General features: G+C 45.3%; 1 protein-coding gene across 2 annotated transcripts in view; it reads right to left on the minus strand.

Moving 5' to 3' along the window:
* The window catches only part of LOC119957992 (heterogeneous nuclear ribonucleoprotein U-like protein 1), a 69,312-nt gene that overhangs the window by 18,045 nt on the left and 28,945 nt on the right, over positions 1-22,322 (minus strand). For both annotated transcript variants that reach the window (XM_038786243.1, XM_038786242.1), the window contains exons 6-9: positions 20,101-20,200; positions 7,625-7,737; positions 5,747-6,010; positions 3,200-3,322 (exon numbers count right to left, since the gene is read on the minus strand). In XM_038786243.1, the coding sequence (XP_038642171.1) occupies positions 3,200-3,322; positions 5,747-6,010; positions 7,625-7,737; positions 20,101-20,200 (600 nt within the window). The remainder of the gene's footprint in view (positions 1-3,199; positions 3,323-5,746; positions 6,011-7,624; positions 7,738-20,100; positions 20,201-22,322) is intronic.

Genomic DNA, 22,322 nt, shown 5'->3' on the forward strand with positions numbered 1-22,322 from the left:
GGGTCTATGTTTATAGATCTTTGAAAGTTGCCACTCAAGTGGATAGAGCTGTGAAGAAGGCCTATGGTGTGCTAGCGTTCATTAGCAGAGGGATTGAATTTAAGAGCCGTGAGGTGATGATGCAGCTGTACAAAACCTTGCTCAGGCCACATTTGGAGTACTGTGTGCAGTTCTGGTCGCCTCATTTTAGGAAGGATGTGGAAGCTTTGGAAAAGGTGCAAAGGAGATTTACCAGGATGTTGCCTGGAATGGAGAGTAGGTCATACGAGGAAAGGTTGAGGGTGCTAGGCCTTTTCTCATTAGAAGGGAGAAGGATGAGGGGCGACTTGATAGAGGTTTATAAGATGATTAGGGGAATAGATAGAGTAGACAGTCAGAGACTTTTTCCCCGGGTGGAACACACCATTACAAGAGGACATAAATTTAAGATAAATGGTGGAAGATATAGAGGGGATGTCAGAGGTAGGTTCTTTACCCAGAGAGTAGTGGGGGCATGGAATGCACTGCCTGTGCAAGTAGTTGAGTCGGAAACGTTAGGGACCTTCAAGCGGCTATTGGATAGGTACATGGATTTTGGTAGAATAATGGAGTGTAGGTTAACTTAAGGGCAGCACGGTAGCATTGTGGATAGCACAATTGCTTCACAGCTCCAGGGTCCCAAGTTCGATTTCGACTTGGGTCACTGTCTGTGTGGAGTCTGCACATCCTCACCGTGTGCGTTTCCTCCGGGTACTCCGGTTTCCTCCCACAGTCCAAAGATGTGCAGGTTGGGTGGATTGGCCATGTAAAATTGTCCAAAATTCTTTGATTAACCAAGGACAAAAGTTCGGCGCAACATTGTGGGCCGAAGGGCCTGTTCTGTGCTGTATTTCTCTATCTCTAAAGACTTGCAAAGCAGCTGCATAGGATGAAAACGAGGACGTATCAAAAACGGAAATTCCCATGGCTAATGAGGTAGATTCTGCACAGTGCGCTATTTATTGATTGATAACGTCAAAAGAGAATGATATGCTTAAAACTGCTGCACTGGAAGGAAAAGCAACTTGATCTCCAGGGGGAAAAAAAGATAGAATTCATCGCTGCATTACAAAGGTTCACAAGAGACAAACATTTTTCATCTAGTGAGATATTATACGGTAATTAGCTTTAAAATGCAGGATGTTGCAGCATTCACCTCTTGTAAACAAAACAAACTCAGGATGTAAGAATTTTTCTTAAACAATGCAACATCAGCATATTGAGAATCAAACATGCAGCTATTGTGGAAAAAAGTCACTCATTAACCAAAGTACTTTTAGAAAATAGATTTGGGACAACCCTGTGTAGATTAAATTATTATTGCAAAATTGATTTGGCAACTTGCGCTAGGGGCAAGTCTTTTGTTTAAGAGTTCTTCAGTGAATCAAGTCCAAACAAGAGTTCTTGCAAAATAGGGACAAAAACAGGACATATTAATTGACATAGAATCAGAATTTACAGTGCAGAAGGAGGTCATTCAGCCCATCGAGTCTGCACCGGCCCTTGGAAACAGCACCCTACTTAAGCCCATTGCTCCACCCTATCTCCTTTATCCCCGCAACCCAACCTAACCTTTTTGGACACTAAAGGCAATTTAGAATGGCAATCCACCTAACCTGCACATCTTTGGACTGTGGGAGGAAACCAGAGCACCCAGAGGAAACCCATGCATACACGTGTTTTGACACAGGGTAAGTAGCTACCCAGGAGGGTGCAGTAAAGCCCAAATCTCAGCTGATCAGAGAGAATCTGCCTGACCACAAAGGGACTACTGATCAGCTTGGTGTTGCCCCCAGGCAGTTGGAAAGGCCAGGTTGCTGAGTGAGCAAGTTGGGGGGTTGGAAGACAGATGTGCATGCTGAGGGAAGAGGAGCTGATTACAATGTGTGTGTGAGGAGGTGGAAAAGGGGGGGGGCTTCACTGAGTCTACTGTCTCTAGGGAATACGGAAAGCATGGCTGTAGACTGTTATGTTTCTTAAATTAATGCTAGAAGTCGTTCAGCAGTTGAAGGATGGTTTATTGTGCTCCACAATAAATGACTTTGTTAGCTTTTACTTACAGAATGGCACTTGTAAAGATACTGCTTTTCTATGCTGTGCAACTAGGCCTAACCACACTTGCAGCCCCGAGCTCAACTTCCGTCCCTGTCCTGCTCCCCTGTCTCTCCAGCCAAAGTGCGCGAGGGCGGGCCTTCGGCATCACTCTTATATGTCCCCATGCTGCCCCCTGGTGGTGCTTCCATTTCCCATCAGCCCCTTCTGTACACACTCAGGCGAGGATCACTACATAGACATACAAAATATTTTTTTTAAGTACTTGACAAAAGCATTTTCATAGTTATATGATGCATATGTTGAGCCGTAATATGTAAACTTTATTATATACTGAATGTTGTTTTATTGCTGGCGTCATGTTACTTTTCATGTGGTGTAGGCACTACTGGCAAGGTCAGAACCTGTTGCCCATCCCTAACTGTCTTTGAGAAAGTGGTAGGGGGCTAAAATGTTTGTTGCAAGTGTGGACATCATTGCGTATATTGAACAGGAGATGCTGAGCTCACTTTGCTGATTTGATACAGTGCACGGATATTTCCTGGTCTTGTCATTAGTCAAAGGTAAACCCCACTTGCAGTCTAATAATTTGAAGCGACCGAGAAGCATTCTCATTCACTGCAGGCCGTAAAAAAGTGCTTCCTTGTCACAAAAAAAAAAATTCAGACCGTGTCGTCTTCAGTCACATTTCAGGATTATTTAAATAAAATAACTTTAATGCCTGGGCTGAATGCCACTTTTTTTGGTAGATTAAACGCAGAATTGAAAATATCACTGCAGAAGCTGACTTCATGCAACAACCTACTGAAAGAAGATGATGGATTTACAGATAAACATTTTCCAACTCTTTCAATAAAGAGGAGCTGGCACAATTATTTCACAGAACAAAATGCCGCCAGTCTGTAGAAATGGTATTGGGGCGATGACAACTGTTCACATGACTGATTTTCAGTCCATGTTCATTTTTTCAGTCTTTGGATAGCGGACTGGTCATAAAGTGACCCCAGGCTTGGAGCATTAAAGGGGGGCTTTAAAATTAAACTCGGTTAATGAGCTGAGCATCTCCAAGCTACTTAACAGTTCAGGCACAAATGGAAGAACTGGGTCATTCTGCATGCCCGACACCTACCTTCATCTTTTCCATGATGGCGTTTGTTCCAAGGATATTGTATTTCTTCCAAGGATTGCGAGCCGCATGTGTAATTGCCCACGTTGTCTTCCCAGCTGCAGGCAGGCCGACCATCATCAGGATCTAAGGGGGAAAAAACCTCAGGAATAAAACCGTGACTCTTAATAAAAGGGGCTGTGCTCCTCATTTGCTCCAATCTCCCAGCTCGCTCCAGCATTTATAATAATAATCAGTCTTTGTTAATAATAACCTTTATTAGTGTCACAAGTAGGCTTACATCAAGACTGCAATGAAGTTACTGTGAAAATCCCCTAGTCGCCTGTTCGGGTACACAGAAGGAGAGTTCAGAACGAACAATTCACCTTTCGGGATTTGTGGGAGGTAACCCACGCAGACACGGGGAGAACGTGCACACTCCGTACAGACAGTGACCCAAGCCAGGAATCGAACCTGGGACCCTGTTGCTGTGAAGCTAACTCTGTGCTATCGTCCTGCCCAAAGCAGCTTCATTGTAGTAAAACATACCAAAGGTGCTTCACGGAGAAATTAAGACAGGCGTTTAAAGTTTGGTTAAAAAGGTAGCCCCACTGGGCAGCATGGTGTACTACTGCCTCATGGCACCGGGGACCGATCCAGGATTCAGATCACTGCCCGTGTGGAGTTTGCACATTCTCCCTGTGTTTGTGTGGGTTTCGCCCCCCCACAATCGAAAGATGTGCAGGGTAGGTGAATTGGCCAGATGAAATTGTCCCTTAATTGGGAAAACAAAGTAGTCCGTAATGGAAGGGAGAGAGGTAGACAGATTAGGGAGAGTATGTCAGCTTGGGGTTAGAGAGCTGAAGGCAAGGGTACCGTCGATATGGAGCGATGCTAACTAGGGATTGCTAGAAGTGCCACAAACAAGCCTTCAGTGCTGGCTGCTCTGAAATGGCCTCTTCAAGAACCTTTACCGGAACGGAGAAGAGCAATGTTTCCCCAAATCTGTCTGCCCAAGTCACAACCACTCTGCAGTTCAGTGATGACTATGTGACAACAGTGACAAAGTTTATTCATCATTCCAGACCAGCCAACGGCATATATCCCTCTGGTTTGAAAATGCAGCTGACCCTTTACTGCCCTCTGCTGGATTGTTTACAGCTGCTGCTGACACAGTATCAGCTCAACCCACTCCCCGAACAGGCTTTCGTCCTGAGACTTGCATCAGCAAGCCATTGGCCAGTCACAGTTTGTAATGAAGCAGCACAGAAGTTTGGCGAGATGGAGAATTGATCCACACTGGGTTTGCATGTTATTCCTGCCGAATAGGGGTGAGCGATAGGGAGATCAATCTGGGAATTCAAATTTCACCCAACAGGGCATCTCAAAATTTCTTGGGGTTTTACTACACATTTTATCTCCCCTTCACGGGCAAACGAGGCTTCCATTGTCTTACATTTATCATCCTGTTAATGCCCCAGAAATTACCCTTATCTGATTACTAAACAGGGCATTGTTCCAATATAGGGAGCGATTGTCCGGCCGCGTTGCGATCAAGCAAGAGCATACAGCGCCGGCCCTAGGGTTGCTGGCGCCCCGGGCAAGCTGAACTTCGCCGCCCTTCGGGGGGGGGCGGGGGCGGAGTGACCACCGGCGAGCCTGGATCCATCCGCCATGTTTGTGTGGGGCGGCCTGAGGGAGGGCGGCCACCGCGCATGCGCTGGTTGGCACCGGCCCAACTGCGCATGTGCGGGACCAGAGTCTTTTACGCGGCGCCCCTAGCGCCCCGGGCGACTGCCCGAGTTGCCGGTACCTTGAGCCGGCTCTGAGAGCATAATGCGGCTGAGAATCTAGAGAGAGAGAGAGAGAGAGAGAGAGAGAGAGAGAGAGAGAGAGAGAGAGAGAGAGAGAGAGAGAGAGAGAGAGAGAGAGAGAGAGAGAGAGAGAGAGGTCTGCAGCGAGACTTCCAACAGCCTTCACGCCTCACGAGGTTCCCCGGAGTCCCGCGAGACGTCGGAGTTGGAGCTCCGCCCCAAATGGGCAGGACCAAATTCCGCTCGCGGAAGTAGGCCGTAAACCGCCGATTGTCCAGCCTCACCAGGGAGGCTGCAGCCAGGTGACGATCAGTGCTGGTTCACACAAATGTGGACCAGGTGGAAAGGCACCCGGAGGTCTCCCGGGCCATCGGAGACTCCCGAAGGTCGGTCGGCTGGTAAAAGCGGGTTCCGGGGATAAAAAAAAACAGGTACATCAAAAACATTGCCATTCCTAAATCTCATTTGTACTTCCTTTACCATGTTACACTGTTTGCTCCTGCAGAATTATGATCCTTGGAAAAGCACAAAAAGAAAAGACCCCCCTTGCAAAACTGAGACTTGGGACACCCAAGTATTCCGAAATGAATTATTTAATTAAAATTAAATAGATTCATTGTGGGGAAGTAGACGAAGTGGGGAACTGGAACTTAAATAAAGTGGTGTAGTGCAAGAAAAAAGGTTTCTTAGAGATAGTCTGCCCAGAGTCACTCTTAGAATCACAATAACCCTCTCTAACCTTGATCGGCATACCTACCTCACACTCTGACTTGGTCCTTGGTCCTATTGTGCCTGGCATACGCTCATCTACAGGCACATGTTCAATGTACGTGAACCCATCGGGAAGTCTGCACCACGGTGCATTCTGTCCAAAGTTGAATTCGATGGCACAATTCTTTGTCAGCACATGTGGGAACAATGGTTGTCCGCCAAGAGCCATTTTCTTGACCCTGAATGCCACACCTAGCCACCTTCCATTCTTCGTGTAGGACATCTCCACATCTTCACCAGCGTCAAAATTCTAGATGGTGGATAATAAAAAGATTCAACAACAAAATATATTTGACAACAACTCCCTGCATTTACTTAACAAAATTTTTTTTAGAGTACTGAATTCATTTTTTCCAATTAAGGTGCAATTTAGCGTGGCCAATCCACCTAACCTGCGCATCTTTGGGTTGTGGGGGCAAAACCCCCACAAATACAGGGAGAACGTGCAAACTCCACACGGACAGTGACTCAGAGCCGGGATCAAATCTGAGACCTCGGCGCTGTGAGGCAGCAGTGCTATCCACTGCGCCAACATGCTGCCCAGCTACGTTTCCTTTTTAATGCAGTCCCCTCAAACACAAGAGCAAGCTCATATTTTGCACCTCACCCTCTTTCCCAGCAAGTCAGTAACTCGGCTGCAATAGGTGACACCATCCAATGCTCTGATCCCCTCCTAACTATCCGACCAGGAACCAAGAGCCCCGACAAAGTATAAATCCAAGCTGCCTATCCAGTCAAAAGTAGTTTTAGGCAGTAGCAAGACTAGGCTTCTGTTCCACCTGGATAACCACAATTTATGATTACAGGGTAGCAATCAGTCTCTGCAGGAGGATGCAAATGGAGGCCACAATATCAGAACAGTGGCTTAAAATCCTTGCGTGAACATCACATTAATCTGTTTTCGCAGGACAGTTTTATAGGAGATACCAAGTTGATATGACGAGTAGTCAAATCCCATTCTGACCTGTTTCACCAGTCTGAAAACTAACATTCAAAACCATACATCAGAACAAAGCTTCAAAAAAGATATTTCACATCAGGAAAAACAAATCAAATAAGTTTCAGGTTTCAATAGAGACTGGATAGGTTGAGGTTGTTTCCTTGGAGCAGAGAGGAGGGGGTGGGGGACCTAATAAAGTGCATAGATAGGGTGGATAGGAAGGAACTTTACCCCTTAGCAGAGGGGCCAATAACGAGGAGACATGGTTTTTAAGTCAGGGGCTAGAGGTTTAGAGGGGATACGAGGAAAGCCTTTTACACCCAGAGTGTGGTGGGAATGTGGAATTCTCTGCCTGAAAGTGTGGTAGAGGCGGGAACCCTCACAATATTTAAGAAGTATTTTGAAATGCCATAGCATGCTAGGCTGTAGGCCATGTGCTGGAAAATGGGATTAGAATCGATAGGAACGGACGCGGCACAGTTGGCGCGGTGGTTAGCACTGCTGCCTTACAGCGCCGTAGACCCATCTTCGATCCCGGACCTGGGTCACTGTCCATTTGGAGTTTGCACATTCTCCCAGTATCTCACCCCCACAACACAAAAGATGTGCACGGTAGGTGGATTGGCCACTCTAAATTGCCCCTTCATTGGAAAAAAAAACTTGGGGACTGCAAATTTTTATTTATTTTTTTAAATAGATAGGAACTTGATAACTGGCAGGGACCCGATGGGCTGAATGGCCTCTTTCTGTGCTGTAAAAACTCTAATTGAACAGTTTGAAGAATAACTTTAAGAGCACTTTTGGCATAAATTTCCAACACCCAATGAAACGTCTGCAATCACTCTGCATAAAAGAGAAATACTCGTAGCCCAGAGTGAAAAAGTACTGACAAATTATAATTGAAAGCAAATTTGTAACACTTACGACTAGACATCCCATCACATCGTTCTCAGAAAATCGCTCTCCGTAGTCCTGAAACTTGCAGTTTGTTGATTTCTTTCCGGTCCCTCCAAACCCAAACGAGAATTCCTCCTCACCTAAAACGATACAGTCAATTTGTCACCCGACAGGCCGCTTCAATAAAGTGAAATCTCACATGGGTGCATGTATATTTGCATGCAACTCCAAATCAAGCATCTTTACGGAGGGGTTGCTCCAGTCAGTGGAGTCCTGATACTACTACAACTAGCCGATTTCATTCTGCAATCCACGAGCTAACCTCAGAGTGCTAACTGAGTGAGGACCACGTACTGTGGTTCAACTGCCCCAGAGTCACTGCCAGTCATGAAAATATTACAACATCCCCTCGTCACAGAATTATTCGCCGTAATAAACAATAACTGGTATCAGGCATGCTATAGGCTCGTACAGATTTGGAAATATATTGGATCCAGGCTCATGGAGAAATAAAAATACAGATAAGCATCGACTTCTGCATTAGGGAAGACAAACTGAGAACAATAATAATTCATCTACTGCAACATATCTTGGCCCCAGTAACAACTTTTAGAAGTTGGTACAAATGTCAAACATATACAATTCTAATCGCAGCTCGTGGCAGACAGGACATCAGAGGGGTTTAGCCAAGGAGGCGGAGGCCCGCAAATTGGGAACGTGTATTCTTAAAGCGCAAGGCAAACATTTACTGAATGTAGCAGTTTGTGCAGCGGGGTGCTAACGCACCTCAATATGACAAAGGACACATTTTTGTCCAATGTGTGCAGGAGGGTTTCCTGACGCAGTATGTAGATAGGCCAACAAGAGGAGAGGCCATATTGGATTTGGTACTAGATAATGAACCAGGACAGGTGTTAGATTAGGAGGTAGGTGAGCACTTTGGTGATAGTGACCACAACTAGATTACGTTTACTTTAGTGATGTGGAAAGGGATAGGTATATACCGCAGGGCAAGAGTTATATCTGGGGGAAAGGCAATTATGATGCGATGGGACAAGACTTAGGATGCATCGGATGGAGAGGAAAACTGCAGGGGATGGGCACAATGGAAATGTGGAGCATGTTCAAGGAACAGCTACTGCGTGCCCTAGATAAGTATGTACCTGTCAGGCAGGCAGGAAGTGGTCGAGCGAGGGAACCGTGGTTTACTAAAGCAGTTGAAACACTTGTCAAGAGGAAAAAGGAGGCTTATGTAAAGATGAGACGTGAAGGTTCAGTTAGGGCACTCGAGAGTTACAAGTTAGCTAGGAAGGATCTAAAAAGAGAGAGCTAAGAAGAGCCAGGAGGGGACATGAGAAGTCTTTGGCAGGTAGGATCAAGGATAACCCTAAAGCTTTCTATAGATATGTCAGGAATAAAAGAATGACTAGGGTAAGAGTAGGGCCAGTCAAGGACAGTAGTGGGAAGTTGTGCATGGAGTCAGAGGAGATAGGAGAGGTGCTAAATGAATATTTTTCGTCAGTATTCACACAGGAAAAAACAATGTTGTCAAGGAAAATACTGAGATACAGGCTACTCGACGAGAAGGGCTTGAGGTTCATAAGAGGTGTTAGCGATTCTGGAAAGTGTTAAAATAGATAAGTCCCCTGGGTCGGATGGGATTCATCCTAGGATTCTCTGGGAAGCTAGGGAGGAGATTGCTGAGCCTTTGGCTTTGATCTTTAAGTCATCTTTGTCTACAGGAATAGTGCCAGAAGACTGGAGGATAGCAAATGTTGCCCCCTTGTTCAAGAAGGGGAGTAGAGACAACCCCGGTAACTATAGACCAGTGAGCCTTACTTCTGTTGTGGGAAAAGTATTGGAAAGGTTTATAAGAGATAGGATGTATAATCACCTGGAAAGGAATAATTTGATTAGAGATAGTCAACATGGTTTTGTGAAGGGTGGGTCATGCCTCACAAACCTCATTGAGTTCTTTGAGAAGGTGACCAAACAGGTGGATGAGGGTAAAGCAGTTGATGTGATGTAAATGGATTTCAGTAAAGCGATTGATAAGGTTCCCCATGGTAGGCTATTGCAGAAAATACGGAGGCATGGGATTCAGGGTGATTTAGCAGTTTGGATCAGAAATTGGCTAGCTGGAAGACGACAAAGGGTGGTGGTTGATGGGAAATGTTCACACTGGAGTCCAGTTACTAGTGGTGTACCACAAGGATCTGTTTTGGGGCCACTGTTGTTTGTCATTTTTATAAATGACATAGAACATAGAACAGTACAGCACAGAACAGGCCCTTCGGCCCTCGATGTTGTGCCGAGCAATGATCGTCCTACTTAAACCCACGTAACCCTTATCCCAACAATCCCCCCATTAACCTTACACTACGGGCAATTTAGAATGGCCAATCCACCTAACCCGCACATCTTTGGACTGTGGGAGGAAACCGGAGCACCCGGAGGAAACCCACGCACACACGGGGAGGACGTGCAGACTCCACACAGACAGTGACCCAGCCGGGAATCGAACCTGGGACCCTGGAGCTGTGAAGCATTGATGCTAACCACCATGCTACCGTGAGACCTGGAGGAGGTGTAGAAGGATGGGTGAGTAAATTTGCAGATGACACTAAAGTCGGTGGAGTTGTGGACAGTGCAGAAGGATGTTACAAGTTACAGAAGGACATAGATAAGCTGCAGAGCTGGGCTGACAGGTGGCAAATGGAGTTTAATGCAGAAAAGTGTGAGGTGATTCATTTTGGAAGGAATAACAGGAAGACAGAGTACTGGGCTAATGGTAAGATTCTTGGTGGTGTGGACGAGCAGAGAGATCTCGGTGTCCATATACATAGATCCCTGAAAGTTGCCACCCAGGTTGAGAGGGTTGTTAAGAAGGCGTACGGTGTGTTAGCTTTTATTGGTAGAGGAATTGAGTTTCGGAGCCATGAGATCATGTTGCAGTTGTACAAAACTCTGGTGCGGCTGCATTTGGAATATTGCGTGCAGTTCTGGTCACCGCATTATAGAAAGGATGTGGAAGCATTGGAAAGGGTGCAGAGGAGATTTACCAGGATGTTGCCTGGTATGGTGGGAAGATCTTATGAGGAAAGGCTGAGGGATTTAAGGCTGTTTTCGTTAGAGAGAAGGTTAAGAGGTGACTTAATTGAGGCATACAAGATAATCAGAGGATTAGATAGGGTGGACAGTGAGCGCCTTTTTTCTCAGATGGAGATGTCTAGCACGAGGGGACATAGCTTTAAATTGAGGGGAGATAGATATAGGACAGATGTCAGAGGTAGGTTCTTTACTCAGAGAGTAGTAAGGGCGTGGAATACCCTACCTGCAACAGTAGTGGACTCACCAACACTAAACGCATTCAAATGGTCATTGGATAGATATATGGACGATAAGGGAATAGTGTAGATGGGCTTTAGAGGGGTTTCACAGGTCGGCGCAACGTCGAGGGCCGAAGGGCCTGTACTGCGCTGTAATGTTCTATGACAAGGAACACGGGCCAGGATATCGCTGGTCCTTGGGAGATCCAGCAAAGAGTGGACGCCTATTTAACGCAGAGGAGAAAATAATTTGGTCTGTAGGTAGACTGGCAAGAACCCAGGTTTCGACAAACCTGTCACTCACATTAGTAGGTTGATTTGTTTTAATCTTTGGCTTAGTTTTAAAATAAACCAGCAATACACTTAGACCCTTCACCCACGGTTTGAGGTAAGCTCAACACGAGTGTGCAAAATACGTACACATGTTCCATTTATACTGTTTATTATTTGCGAGGCACAACCTTCACAGCCATTGCAAGTTGTAGCCCCCAGTCCAAACAAAGCTCACTGGATTCTTTGACCTAGCAGAGGATGCTTCTAACTTCCATGGGCAGTTCCTAATCATCAAATTCACCTTCAAACCAAATTTGCAAAGGAAGGCCAAACCCGCCAACAGCGTACCTCCACGCGGGTTTCCCTGCGGTGCATTCAACAGGAAAACCTGTTGGCAAGGTTGGGACCAGAAGCTCCCACCGCCGGCCGGTGATGGGCCACCTCCATTAAACACACAGTGGATTGTGCAGAAAATCCTAGCTGAAGACTCTCCCAACTCTTACCAAAGCCAATACTCATCCTAAGCAAAACCCACTGGTGCCCTAAGTCCCATAAAGGAAAATCAACTCGTATTTCCTCTGGAATTTGTCAATTGAGAAAGAGAAATTGATTGGACTTTTCCTGAGAGCGGGGAAACACTGAGTCCATAAAAGCACACGGAACTGGATCAAATGCAACAGTTTTTTATTTAAGTAACACACATGGGCAAGACTTATGGAGTTGAAGCAAAAGAAAGATCTAAGAATGCCGGAATAGGAGTAACGTCACTTCAAGGTCCTCAGGACATTACCGCATAAATCGCCACCTCAGTGGCAAGGACGGGAACCAGTTATTCACTCAACGACTGGAGCACTAAAATTTCCTTGCGCTACCACCATCAAATGAGAAAGAAAGTAGATAATAAAATAACATTGCGGATGGTGAAAATCTGGATCAAAATGCTGGAAATGCTGCTCAGATCAGGCTGTTTTAAAACCGGATAACACAGGTCAGTCAGTTTTTGGTCCCGTAGTATTGTCCGTTTTTCTCACAAGACAGAAGAATCCACTTTAGAAGAGTGCATCTCAACACACATCTTGCAGAGACGGGCAACAGCACAATTCTATGTAAACTATCAAAGTGCGTTCAACCACGCAGAGATTTTCAACATAGTTAAGAGTTAAATAAACCAGTCACCCCAACGGTCAACGTGTTCCAGATACCAGGATAAAATGTCTGACAAGATCACTACCAATCGCTTACCTAGAATGAAACCAGTGCGACAGAGGAAATATAGCAAGGACATGATATTTATCAAACCGCCATGAAGATTATAATATTCACATAACCCCACCTCCTCCAACACAAATAATAATCTTTATTAGTGTCACAAATAGGCTTACATCATCACTGCAATGAAGCTACTGTGAAAAGCCCCCAGTCCGGCACCTGTTCGGGTACACAGAGGGAGAATTCAGAATGTCCAACTCACCTAACAAGCACATTATTCAGGAATTGTGGGAGGAAACCGGAGCACCCGGAGGAAATCCACGCAGACACGGGGAGAACATGCAGACTCCGCACAGACAGTGACCCAAGCCGGGAATCGAACCTGGGACCCTGGAGCTGTGAAGCAACAGTGCTAACCACTGTGCTACATTCCGCATCACATACAAAGACATTAACTACAAGGTTCCTTCTCCCATTAAACTTTTAAGTTGCAGGTTTAGCACTGTGGGCTAAACAGCTGACTATAATGCCTAACAACGCCAACAGCGCGGGTTCAATTCAGTACCAGCCTTCCGAACAGGCGCTGGAATGTGGCGACGAGGGGCTTTTCACAGTAACTTCATTGAAGCCTACTTGTGACAATAAGCGATTATTATTATTACAATCAAATCAGGCACAAGCAAGTCAAAAAGTTGGTCGTTCTAGTTGTAAACAACAAAGTTTTCCACTGTAGTATTTTATTAAATTTTGTTCATGTAATCTGGTGTTTCTGGTTACACCCAACATTTATTGCCCATTCATGATGGCCCTCAAGAAGGTGATGATAAGCCATGATCTCGAACCGCTGCAGTCCCAAGTGATGTAGGCACACCCACAGCGCTGTTAGGGAGAGTATTCAGGATTTTGACTGAGCAACAGTGAAGGAACGGTGATAGAGCTCCGGTGAGACTAGAGGAGGAACTTGCAGGTGCCGTTGTCCACATGTGTCTCCTGCCACTGTGCTTCTAGAGTGGTTGAGGTTGTGAATTTGGAAGGTGCTGTCAAAGGAGCCTTGGCGAGTTGCTGCAGCTGATCTTGTAGATGGCACACACACTGCTGCTATCGTGCATCGTGACAGGGAATGTGAATATTTAAGGTGGTGGGTGGGCTGCCAAACAAGCGAGCTGCTTTGTCCTGGATGGGTTGAGCTTCCCAAGTGTTGAAGGAGCTGCACGCGTTGCCGGTGTCTATGTATTTTCATTATGTACCTTGTGTTGCCCTATTACGTATTTTATTTTCAGGTACTAAATGATCTGTTTGAACTGCACGGGAAAAAAATACTTTCCATTGTACCTCGGTACATGTGACAATAAACAAATCCAAACTCATCCAGGCAAGTGGAGAGTATTTCATCACAATTTTGACTTGCACCTTGTAGATGGACAAGCTTTGGGGAGTTAGGTGATGAGTTACTGGTAACAGAATTCCCAACTTCAGGAGCCAGGGTATTTATATGGCTAGTCCAATTCAGTTTCTGGTCAATGGTAACCCATGGGGATGTAGGTGGTCATTGCCTGGCACTTGTGTGGCATGAATGTTACTTGCCACTCATCAGCCTGAGCCGGAATGTTGTCCTGATCTTGCTGCAGCTAGACAGATGGTCCTGAATCATTAGCGAACATCCCTACTTCAGATCTTGCCACGGAGGGAAGGTCATTGATGAAGCAACTGAAGATGGTTGGACCTAAAACACTATCCGGAGGAACTCCTGCAGTGATATCCTGGAACTGAGATGACTGACCATGATTAACCACAACCATCTTCCTTATGCTATGTATGACTCCAAGCCATGGTTACATATTGTGGCTGTATGCAATTCTGTTGCTGATGGGCCACAGCGCTTCATGGATGGCCAGTTTTGAGTTGTTAGATTTGATCGAAATTCATCCCATTTTGCACAGTGGTGGTGCCACACGTGGAGGGTACCCTGAATGGGAGTATGGGACTTCACCTCCACAAGGAATGCATGGTAGTCAATACTCCAGGGACGATGGCATCTGGGACATTGTCTGGAAGGTATGATTTCATGAGAATTACTATGACAGGCTGGTCCTTGACTAGTCAGTAGGACCTCCCATAATTTTGGTCACAGGCCCCCGGATTTTAGTAAGGATGAACTTGTAGGGTTGACAGAGTTAGGTGTGCAGTCATAATTTCCAGTGCTTAGGCCAACGCTGGGTGATCGGTTGGTTGTTCCTTTTAGACTTCATAGTGGTATGATACAACTGAGTGGCTTGCCAAAAAATTTGCAGATGAAGCATTGTGAACGGTGAGGAAGATAATGTAGAACTGCAAAAGGATACTGACAAGTTGGCGGAATGGGCGGACAAGTGGCAGGTGAAGTTCTTTTTTTTCCAATGAAGGGACAATTTAGTGTGGCCAATCCACCTACCCTGCATATCTTTGGGTTGTGGGGGATGTGACCCACACAAACACGGGGAGAATGTGCAAATTCCACACGGACAGTTACCCAAGGCCGGGATCGAACCCGGGTCCCTGGCGCCGTGAGGCAGCAGTGTGAACCACTGTGCCGCCCGCGGCAGGTGAGGTTCAATGGGATGAAACGTGAATTGATCAATATAAAATAAGGGGTACAACTCTAGGGGAGTGCAGGCACAGAGGGACCTGGGTGTGTATGTGCATAAATGAAAGGTGGCAGGACTGGTCGAGCGAGTGGGTAATATACAGCATCCAAGCAAGGAAGCTATTTTAAACTTGTGTAAAACACTGATTTGGCTTCAACTGGAATAGTGTGCCCAGTTTTGGGCGTCAAACTTTTGGAAAGATGATAACAGCATCGGAGAGAATGGAAACAGGATTCACTCAGAACTTCAATTATGTAGATAAATTGGGGAGGTTGGGAGTGTTCCTTGGAGAAGAGAAGGTTATGAGGATATCCGATAGAGGTGCCTGGGCAGAATAGAGGGGTAAAATCTTCTCCTTGGTGGGGGAAATCGAGAATGAGGGTACAGATTTATGGTAACTGGCAAAAGAAGCACCTGAGACATGGGGGGGGGGGGGGGGGGGGGGGGGGGGGGGGGGGGGAAGAGAGAGAGAGAGAGAGAGAGAGACTTTTTGACACACATGGTTGGGATTTGGAATACACCGCCTGAGTGTGGTGGAGGCAGGTTCAATAAGACACTGAAGACAATAGAGGCACTGAAGAGGGAATTGGATTATATGTAAAGGAAGAATGCGCAGGGCCAGGAAGAGAAGGTTTGGAAGTGGCACTGGGTAAGCTGCTCCTTTGAGGAACCAGCAAGAGACAAGGGGCCGAATGGCCTGCTTGTGTGTAGTAAACAGTTCTGTGATTATATAGGAATGTATATTATTTAAAAAGCACAGGCAGGCAAGGTGCCAACTAACCCTTCCGATTAGCCGTTAAGGCACAGGAAAGCAAACTAGAAACAGCCTCTCTCGCCAAACATATCATTCCCGATAACAATAATACTACATAAAATAAATTACTGGCAAGATCCATGTATAGAAAAGACCTGAGCAGAAAGATTTTATATGGTTTGCAGTAAACCTCAAACTGCACAAATAAGACATCAATTTACTGAATCAATATTAGATAAAAATACATTTGGTAAATTAAAACCGTTTTCACCCAGTCAAAGGTAAATCAACAATTCCATTGCTTCTGATGGCACACATGGTCCTGCCCCATCACTTACATCAAATTTCTATCAACAACTCAACAAAATGCCACAAATGAACAAAAAGTTTGATGGCACCCCCCAGAGATTAACTGTAGCCAAAAGGCCATTTAATAAATGGTTTTAGTCGACTGAGATGACAGCAAAAGTATCACCGGCATTGATCAGAATGGTTGTGCAGAGCTAGGACAACTCTGAAGAGAGCGGACATCTACAATCCCTGCACACACACCTTCCCGTCACTCTGAACCCAAAGCCAAGTGCATTAACTGTTCTGCTTTGCTGCTGCCATGAGTCACTGAACAAACAGGCAAGATCGCACATGCGCCATAGGAGTCTGACAAAAACGCAAGTAGCCCAAACGCCATACTGTGGTCACCATCATTGCTTTCATAAGGCAACTGCGACAGCCACAACTTTCAAGCAATCTCATTTGGCAATTGGATACTTAATAACTCACTGAAAAAATTCTCACACAAGGCATTCTGTATCTCACCAGTTAGAATGAATGTATCGGAGACAAGTAACCCATCCGTCAGAACCATAATCAAAGCATGGGGTTTGGGCAGGTTTTTATTGCCGTATCAGATTCTAATTTTTTTGTTTGCTTTCCAGTTCAAACGTGTGATAAAATTTGATTTTGCGTTTTTAAAAATTCACTCATTCATTCTGCAAGTTCTCCCCCGTGTCTGCGCGGGTTTCCTCCGGGTGCTCCGGTTTCCTCCCACAAGTCCCGAAAGACGTGCTTGCTAGGTGAATTGGACATTCTGAATTCTCCCCGTGTACCCGAACAGGCGCCGGAGTGTGGCGACTGGGGGATTTTCACAGTAACTTCATAGCAGTGTTAATGTAAGCCTACTTGTGACAATAATACAGATTATTATTTCTATCAAAGTTAAATGGGTCCTGAATTTCAAGAATTAGTTGTCCTACACGTTTGTGCATCCTGCATAATTGTATCTCCCACTTTTCACTTCGGGGAATAAATGTTTCCACTCTAAACGGTGAAATAAAAACCGAAAGGAAAATAGAAGCACAAGAGGCCAGTCGAGGGGGACCAGGGCTACAAAACACCGACTCAGTGGGCAGACCCCAAATTCTAGACAGCCGCTCGAAGCCTGACTGGAAGAGAAAGGCGAGAGCGAGCCTGTGAGGAACACGAGAGAGAGAGAGAGAGAGAGAGAGAGAGAGAGAGAGAGAGAGGAGAGAGGAGAGAGAGAGAGAGAGGAGAGAGAGAGAGAGAGAGAGAGAGAGAGGAGAGATGAGAGAGAGAGAGAGAGCGGGAGGAGACAAACATAGAGCAAAGCTCAGGGGGCTGCGACAGCTGCGGGAGAACACCCTGGTTTGAAAATAAAAACAAATCGTAGCTACACAGGAAAGGCACAAGTTAATTGGCTGGAGAATAACTTGGGGATAGTGTGTAAATAACTGGAAAATAGAAAATATGCCAATTTTAAAATATTTTATTCAAAGTGGTAACGGTCGATTACTTTATTAAAGTTTAAACTGATAAGCGGTGAGAAGGAGAGGCACTAAATAAAATATAAAAACATAATTAATTAATTTGTCAGGTAAAACCCATTAAGGACGGCAGAGCAGGTGATGTGTTGCGGTTGCAGTTGCAGAATGTGGCAACTTCTGGGTGCCTGTGAGATTCAGGGCAAACACGCCTGCAGGAAACACCTACGGCTTGAGGAGCTTCAGCACGGTAGCACAGTGGTTAGCACTGTGGCTTCATAGCGGCAGGGTCCCAGGTTCGATTCCCGGCTTGGGTCACTGTCTGTGCGGAGTCTGCACGTTCTCCCAGTGTCTGCTTGGCTTTCCTCCGGGTGCTCTGGTTTCCTTCCACAAGTCCTGAAACACGTGCTGTTATTTGGACATTCTGAATTCTCCGTGTGTACCCGGACAGGCGCCAGAATGTGGCGACTAGAGACTTTTCACCGTAACTTTGTTGCACTGTAAGCCTACTTCTGACAATAAAGGTTCTTTAAAAAAAAACACTCAGTCATTGAGCTGGATTGGCAAACACAGGGTCTCGTAAGGGAGGGAGTGAGTTACCTTGGTACTTTATTCCGTAAGGCATCACACATCTTGGTCAGGGACAAGAGGGTGTGACTGCATGTGAGACAGGCAAGGGGACGGAAAAGGTAGGAGTGCAGGAACCTCAGCCCTTGCAATTGTCCAACAGGCTTGAGGTCCCTTCAGCCTGTTTGGATGAGAGCGGGGTGGATGAGGAAAACGACCATGGCGCTGTGGCACAGCAAACCAATCAAGCAGGGGGTGTAAACAGAATGTAGTGGTAATAGTGATTGCATTGTTAGTAGGATAGACACAGCTCTCTGCAGCCGAGAGCGAGAGTTCAGATGACTGTATTGCCAGCCCGGTGCCGGGGTTTAGGACATCTGCTCAGTACAGGAGAGGAACTTGCAGTGAGGGAGAAATGATCCAGTTGTCATGGTCCACGTGGGCAGCAACAACTGGGAAAGAGGTTCTGCTGAGGGTAGATGAGAATCAAGGGGCTAACGGAAAAAGCAGAACTTCAAGAGTAATAATCTCAGGATTGGGTGGCAGGGTGGCGCGGTGGTTAGCGCTGCTGCCTCACGGCACCGAGGACCCGGGTTCAATCCCGGCCTCAAGTCACTGTCCTTGTGGAGTTTGCACATTCTCCCAGTGTCTGCATGGGTCTCACCCCTATAACTCAAAGATGGGCAGGGTAGGTGGATTGGCCACGCTAAATTGCCCCTTAATGAGAAAATAAATAATTGGGTACTCTTAAATTTATTTTTAAAAATAAATAATGTCAGGATTATTACCTGAGCCACAAGAAAATTGCCGTAGGGTAAATAATATTAAGGAGATGAGTGCGTTAGCTGAAAGACTGATGTGGATTCATGGGGGCACTGGGAAAGTGGGACAATCTAGACCTGAACCGTGGGAGCACTCTTCTGGTAAATTGTAACTGGAAAACCAGGTTAAAAGGAGTTGTAAGAAGATACTGAATAACACTCAGCAAAGATTTAACCCAGAGAGAGAAAAAAAGGTTCTTTGAGAAAGATGCATCATGTACCAGTTGCCTAAGAGAAACAGGTTCAGGTACCTGCAGGTGAGGGACCTTTGTTAGAAAAGAGGTGCCATCCTCTGGTGCTGCATGACAAGTGGTCGTCCGAGGATGACATTGGGGAGGGGAGAGCGGATATATACGGAGTGCTGATTGATAGGGAGGGTGCTCCTGTGGAGGAGATCAGACACAAGTGGGAGGAAGAGCTGGTGAGCTGTTAGTTTTACCTGTTGCCAAGGTTTGGCTTTTGTTTACATGAAAAATGCTTTCAATAAAAATAAAGATGCATCATCCGCGGTTAAAAGAATATTAAACTGAAAGAAATACTGTCCAAATCTGCAAAGATTTGTGGCAGGTTAAAGGATTGGATAGATTGTAAGAACCATCAAAGTATGACTAAAAAGATGAGAAAGAGGCAAAGAAGAGCAGGAGAGAAAGCTAGCTATTAATATACAAGCTAGTAGGAGTTTTCACAAGTGTGGTCCTCTACAGAGAAGGTCTGGGGAACTGATGTTGGAAAATGGCGGAGGTGTCAGAACGGTATTTTTTGGTCTTTATGGTAGAAGCTTTAGAAAAGATCCCAAAAATATGTGATAATCAAAAGGTGAACTTAAAACAATCACAATCACCAGGGAAAAGGTGCTAGGAAAACTATTAGACCTAAAGGGCGACAAGTCCCCAGGATCAGATGGTCTGCATCCTTGGGTCTTAAGCAGCACAGAAAGCAGATTCCAAAATTCCTTTGATTCTGAAACAGTCCTAATGGATTGGAAAATAGCAAATGTAACACCATTATTCAGGAAAGAGGGAAAGCACGAAACAGGAAACCATAGGCCACAGTTCGCCCAAGATCTCTAACAGGGAAAGTGTTGAAATCCATTATTAAAGAGGTTATGATCCAAATTCAATACAATGGATGAGTGTCAATTCTCTTACCCAATTGGGTGCTGCATGAATCGAGTGACCAACCAACACGAACCACATGGGGATCTGGTTCAGTCGCAGGGAGATGCTTAACTGCAATTTCTTCATGAATCTGCAATAAAAAAAATAAAAAAATACAAAATGTTTTTTTTCAAATAATGCTGCCACAGTATTCAATTTGAGCATTAGATTACAAGTTCTACTTGAAGTCCAAGTGGGAAACAGGGACTGTGCAGAATCAGACTCCAAATTCAGCACAAATGTTAGCTTCTGTAATTTAATTATCCAAATAAAATAGCCAAAGGACATTAGATATTTTTTGTAAAATTTTTTTAAGCTACACGTCTCGCAAAAAAAAAGTTGATTATTTTCATCTGTCACCACATGAATATCCTTAGTCCTGCTGGGAGTATGGGTCCATAGCTGCTAATCGCTTCCCACCCATCTCAACCAGGATCTATAACGGGGTGCATCAGATTATTCAAATTTAGGGCATCGCAGTTTAAAACTCTCACAAATCTGTAACACAAGCACTTTCAGCCAGGGTCCCTGGATCACAACTGGAAACAGGCACCCTGATCAAAACTTTACCTGTAACATCAAAGTTGCTTAGGTCAACTACAGTGCCTCAGCAGGAAACAGTGATTGAACCTTCCTGGTCTGAATGGCTCGATCGCTCACTGAATCACGAGGTTAGACCCATGTCACAAATAAGGAGAAACTCATCAATTATAATTTCCCTAAGTCACGGTGCCAGACAATGTCCATGTCTCTCTCCTTACATCCACTGGAAGCATCTTGCGAGGAGAAACATCCAAATGGGCCACAATATTACTTTAAGCACAGTAAACTATAAAACTCAGATCACCCGCAAGCATTTATTCTTAAGGGAATACAAACCATGTTTATTCAACCTGCCCTTCTAAGTTTACCCATTAAATCCTGGTATAATTTCGGTGAACCTGCAGTTTCACCCCTCAGAGGGCAACTTCTTTCCCAAGTCTCATTCGGGGCGATGACAACGTCGTCAATTGGGTTATTTTTAAATATACAACTTGGGAGCCAACACTTCAGATGAGGACTGATCAAAGCTCTGTACAACTGAAGACTTTTTCGTTTTAAAAGTGAATGTTTAAGGTGGATGGGGGGGGGGGGGGGGGGGGGGGGGGGCAGTCAAGTGGACTGCTTTGCCCTGAAGAGTGGGGACAGTCAAAATCCTTGAGGAGTATAAAGAAAGTAGGAATGTACTTAAGCGGGAAATTAGGAGGGCAAGGAGGGGTAATGAAAAGTCCTTGGCAAATAGGGTTAAGGTGAATCCCAAAGCTTTTTATTCGTATGTAAAAAGCAATAGGGCAGCGAGGGAAAGGATTGGACGGGGGGAATCTATGTGTTGAGCCAGAGGAAATGGGCAAAGTACTAAATGAGTACTTTGCATCAGTCTTCACCACAGAAAATGACTGTGGAAAATGATTCGTGGGTAGGGTATGTGGATAGTCTGGATCATGTTGACATCAAAAAGGAGGAGGTATTGGTGTTTTAAAAGACATTAAGGTAGATAAGTCTCCTGGGCAGGATGGGATTTACCCCAGAATACCGAGGGAAGCAAGGGAGAAAATTGCTGCAGCCTCGACTGACACCTTTGTTTCCTCATCGGCTACAGGTGAGGGGTCCAGAGGACTGGAGAATAGCTAATGTGGTACCGTTGTTTAAGAAAGGTAGCTGGGATAATTCAGGAAACTATAGCCGTTGATAGTAGGTAAATTATTGGAGAGAATTCGCAGGGACAGGATTTATATACACATTTGGAAACAAACGCACTCATCAGTGATAGACAGCATGGTTTTGTGAAGAGGAGGTTGTGCCTCACTAACTTGATCGAGTTTTTTGAGGAGGTGACAAAGATGATTAATGAGGGAAGGGCGATGGATGCTGTTTACATGGACTTCAGTAAAGCCTTTGACAAGGTGCCTCATGGCAGACTGTTACAAAAGGTGAAGTCACACGCGATCAGAGGTTTGGTGGTAAGATAGATTCAGAACTGGCTCAGTCATAGAAGGCAGAGGGTAGCAGTAGAATTGTTTTTTTCTGAATGGAAGGTTATGACTAGTAGTGTTCCACAGGGGTCAGTGCTGGGGCCTCTATTGTTTGTTGTGTACATAAATGATTCGGAGGGAAATGTAGCTGATCTGATTAGTACGTTTGCGGATGACACCAAGGTTGGTGGAGTGGCAGAT

This window comes from Scyliorhinus canicula, chromosome 27 (assembly GCF_902713615.1).
Source record: "Scyliorhinus canicula chromosome 27, sScyCan1.1, whole genome shotgun sequence".
Taxonomy (NCBI): Eukaryota; Metazoa; Chordata; class Chondrichthyes; order Carcharhiniformes; family Scyliorhinidae; genus Scyliorhinus; species Scyliorhinus canicula.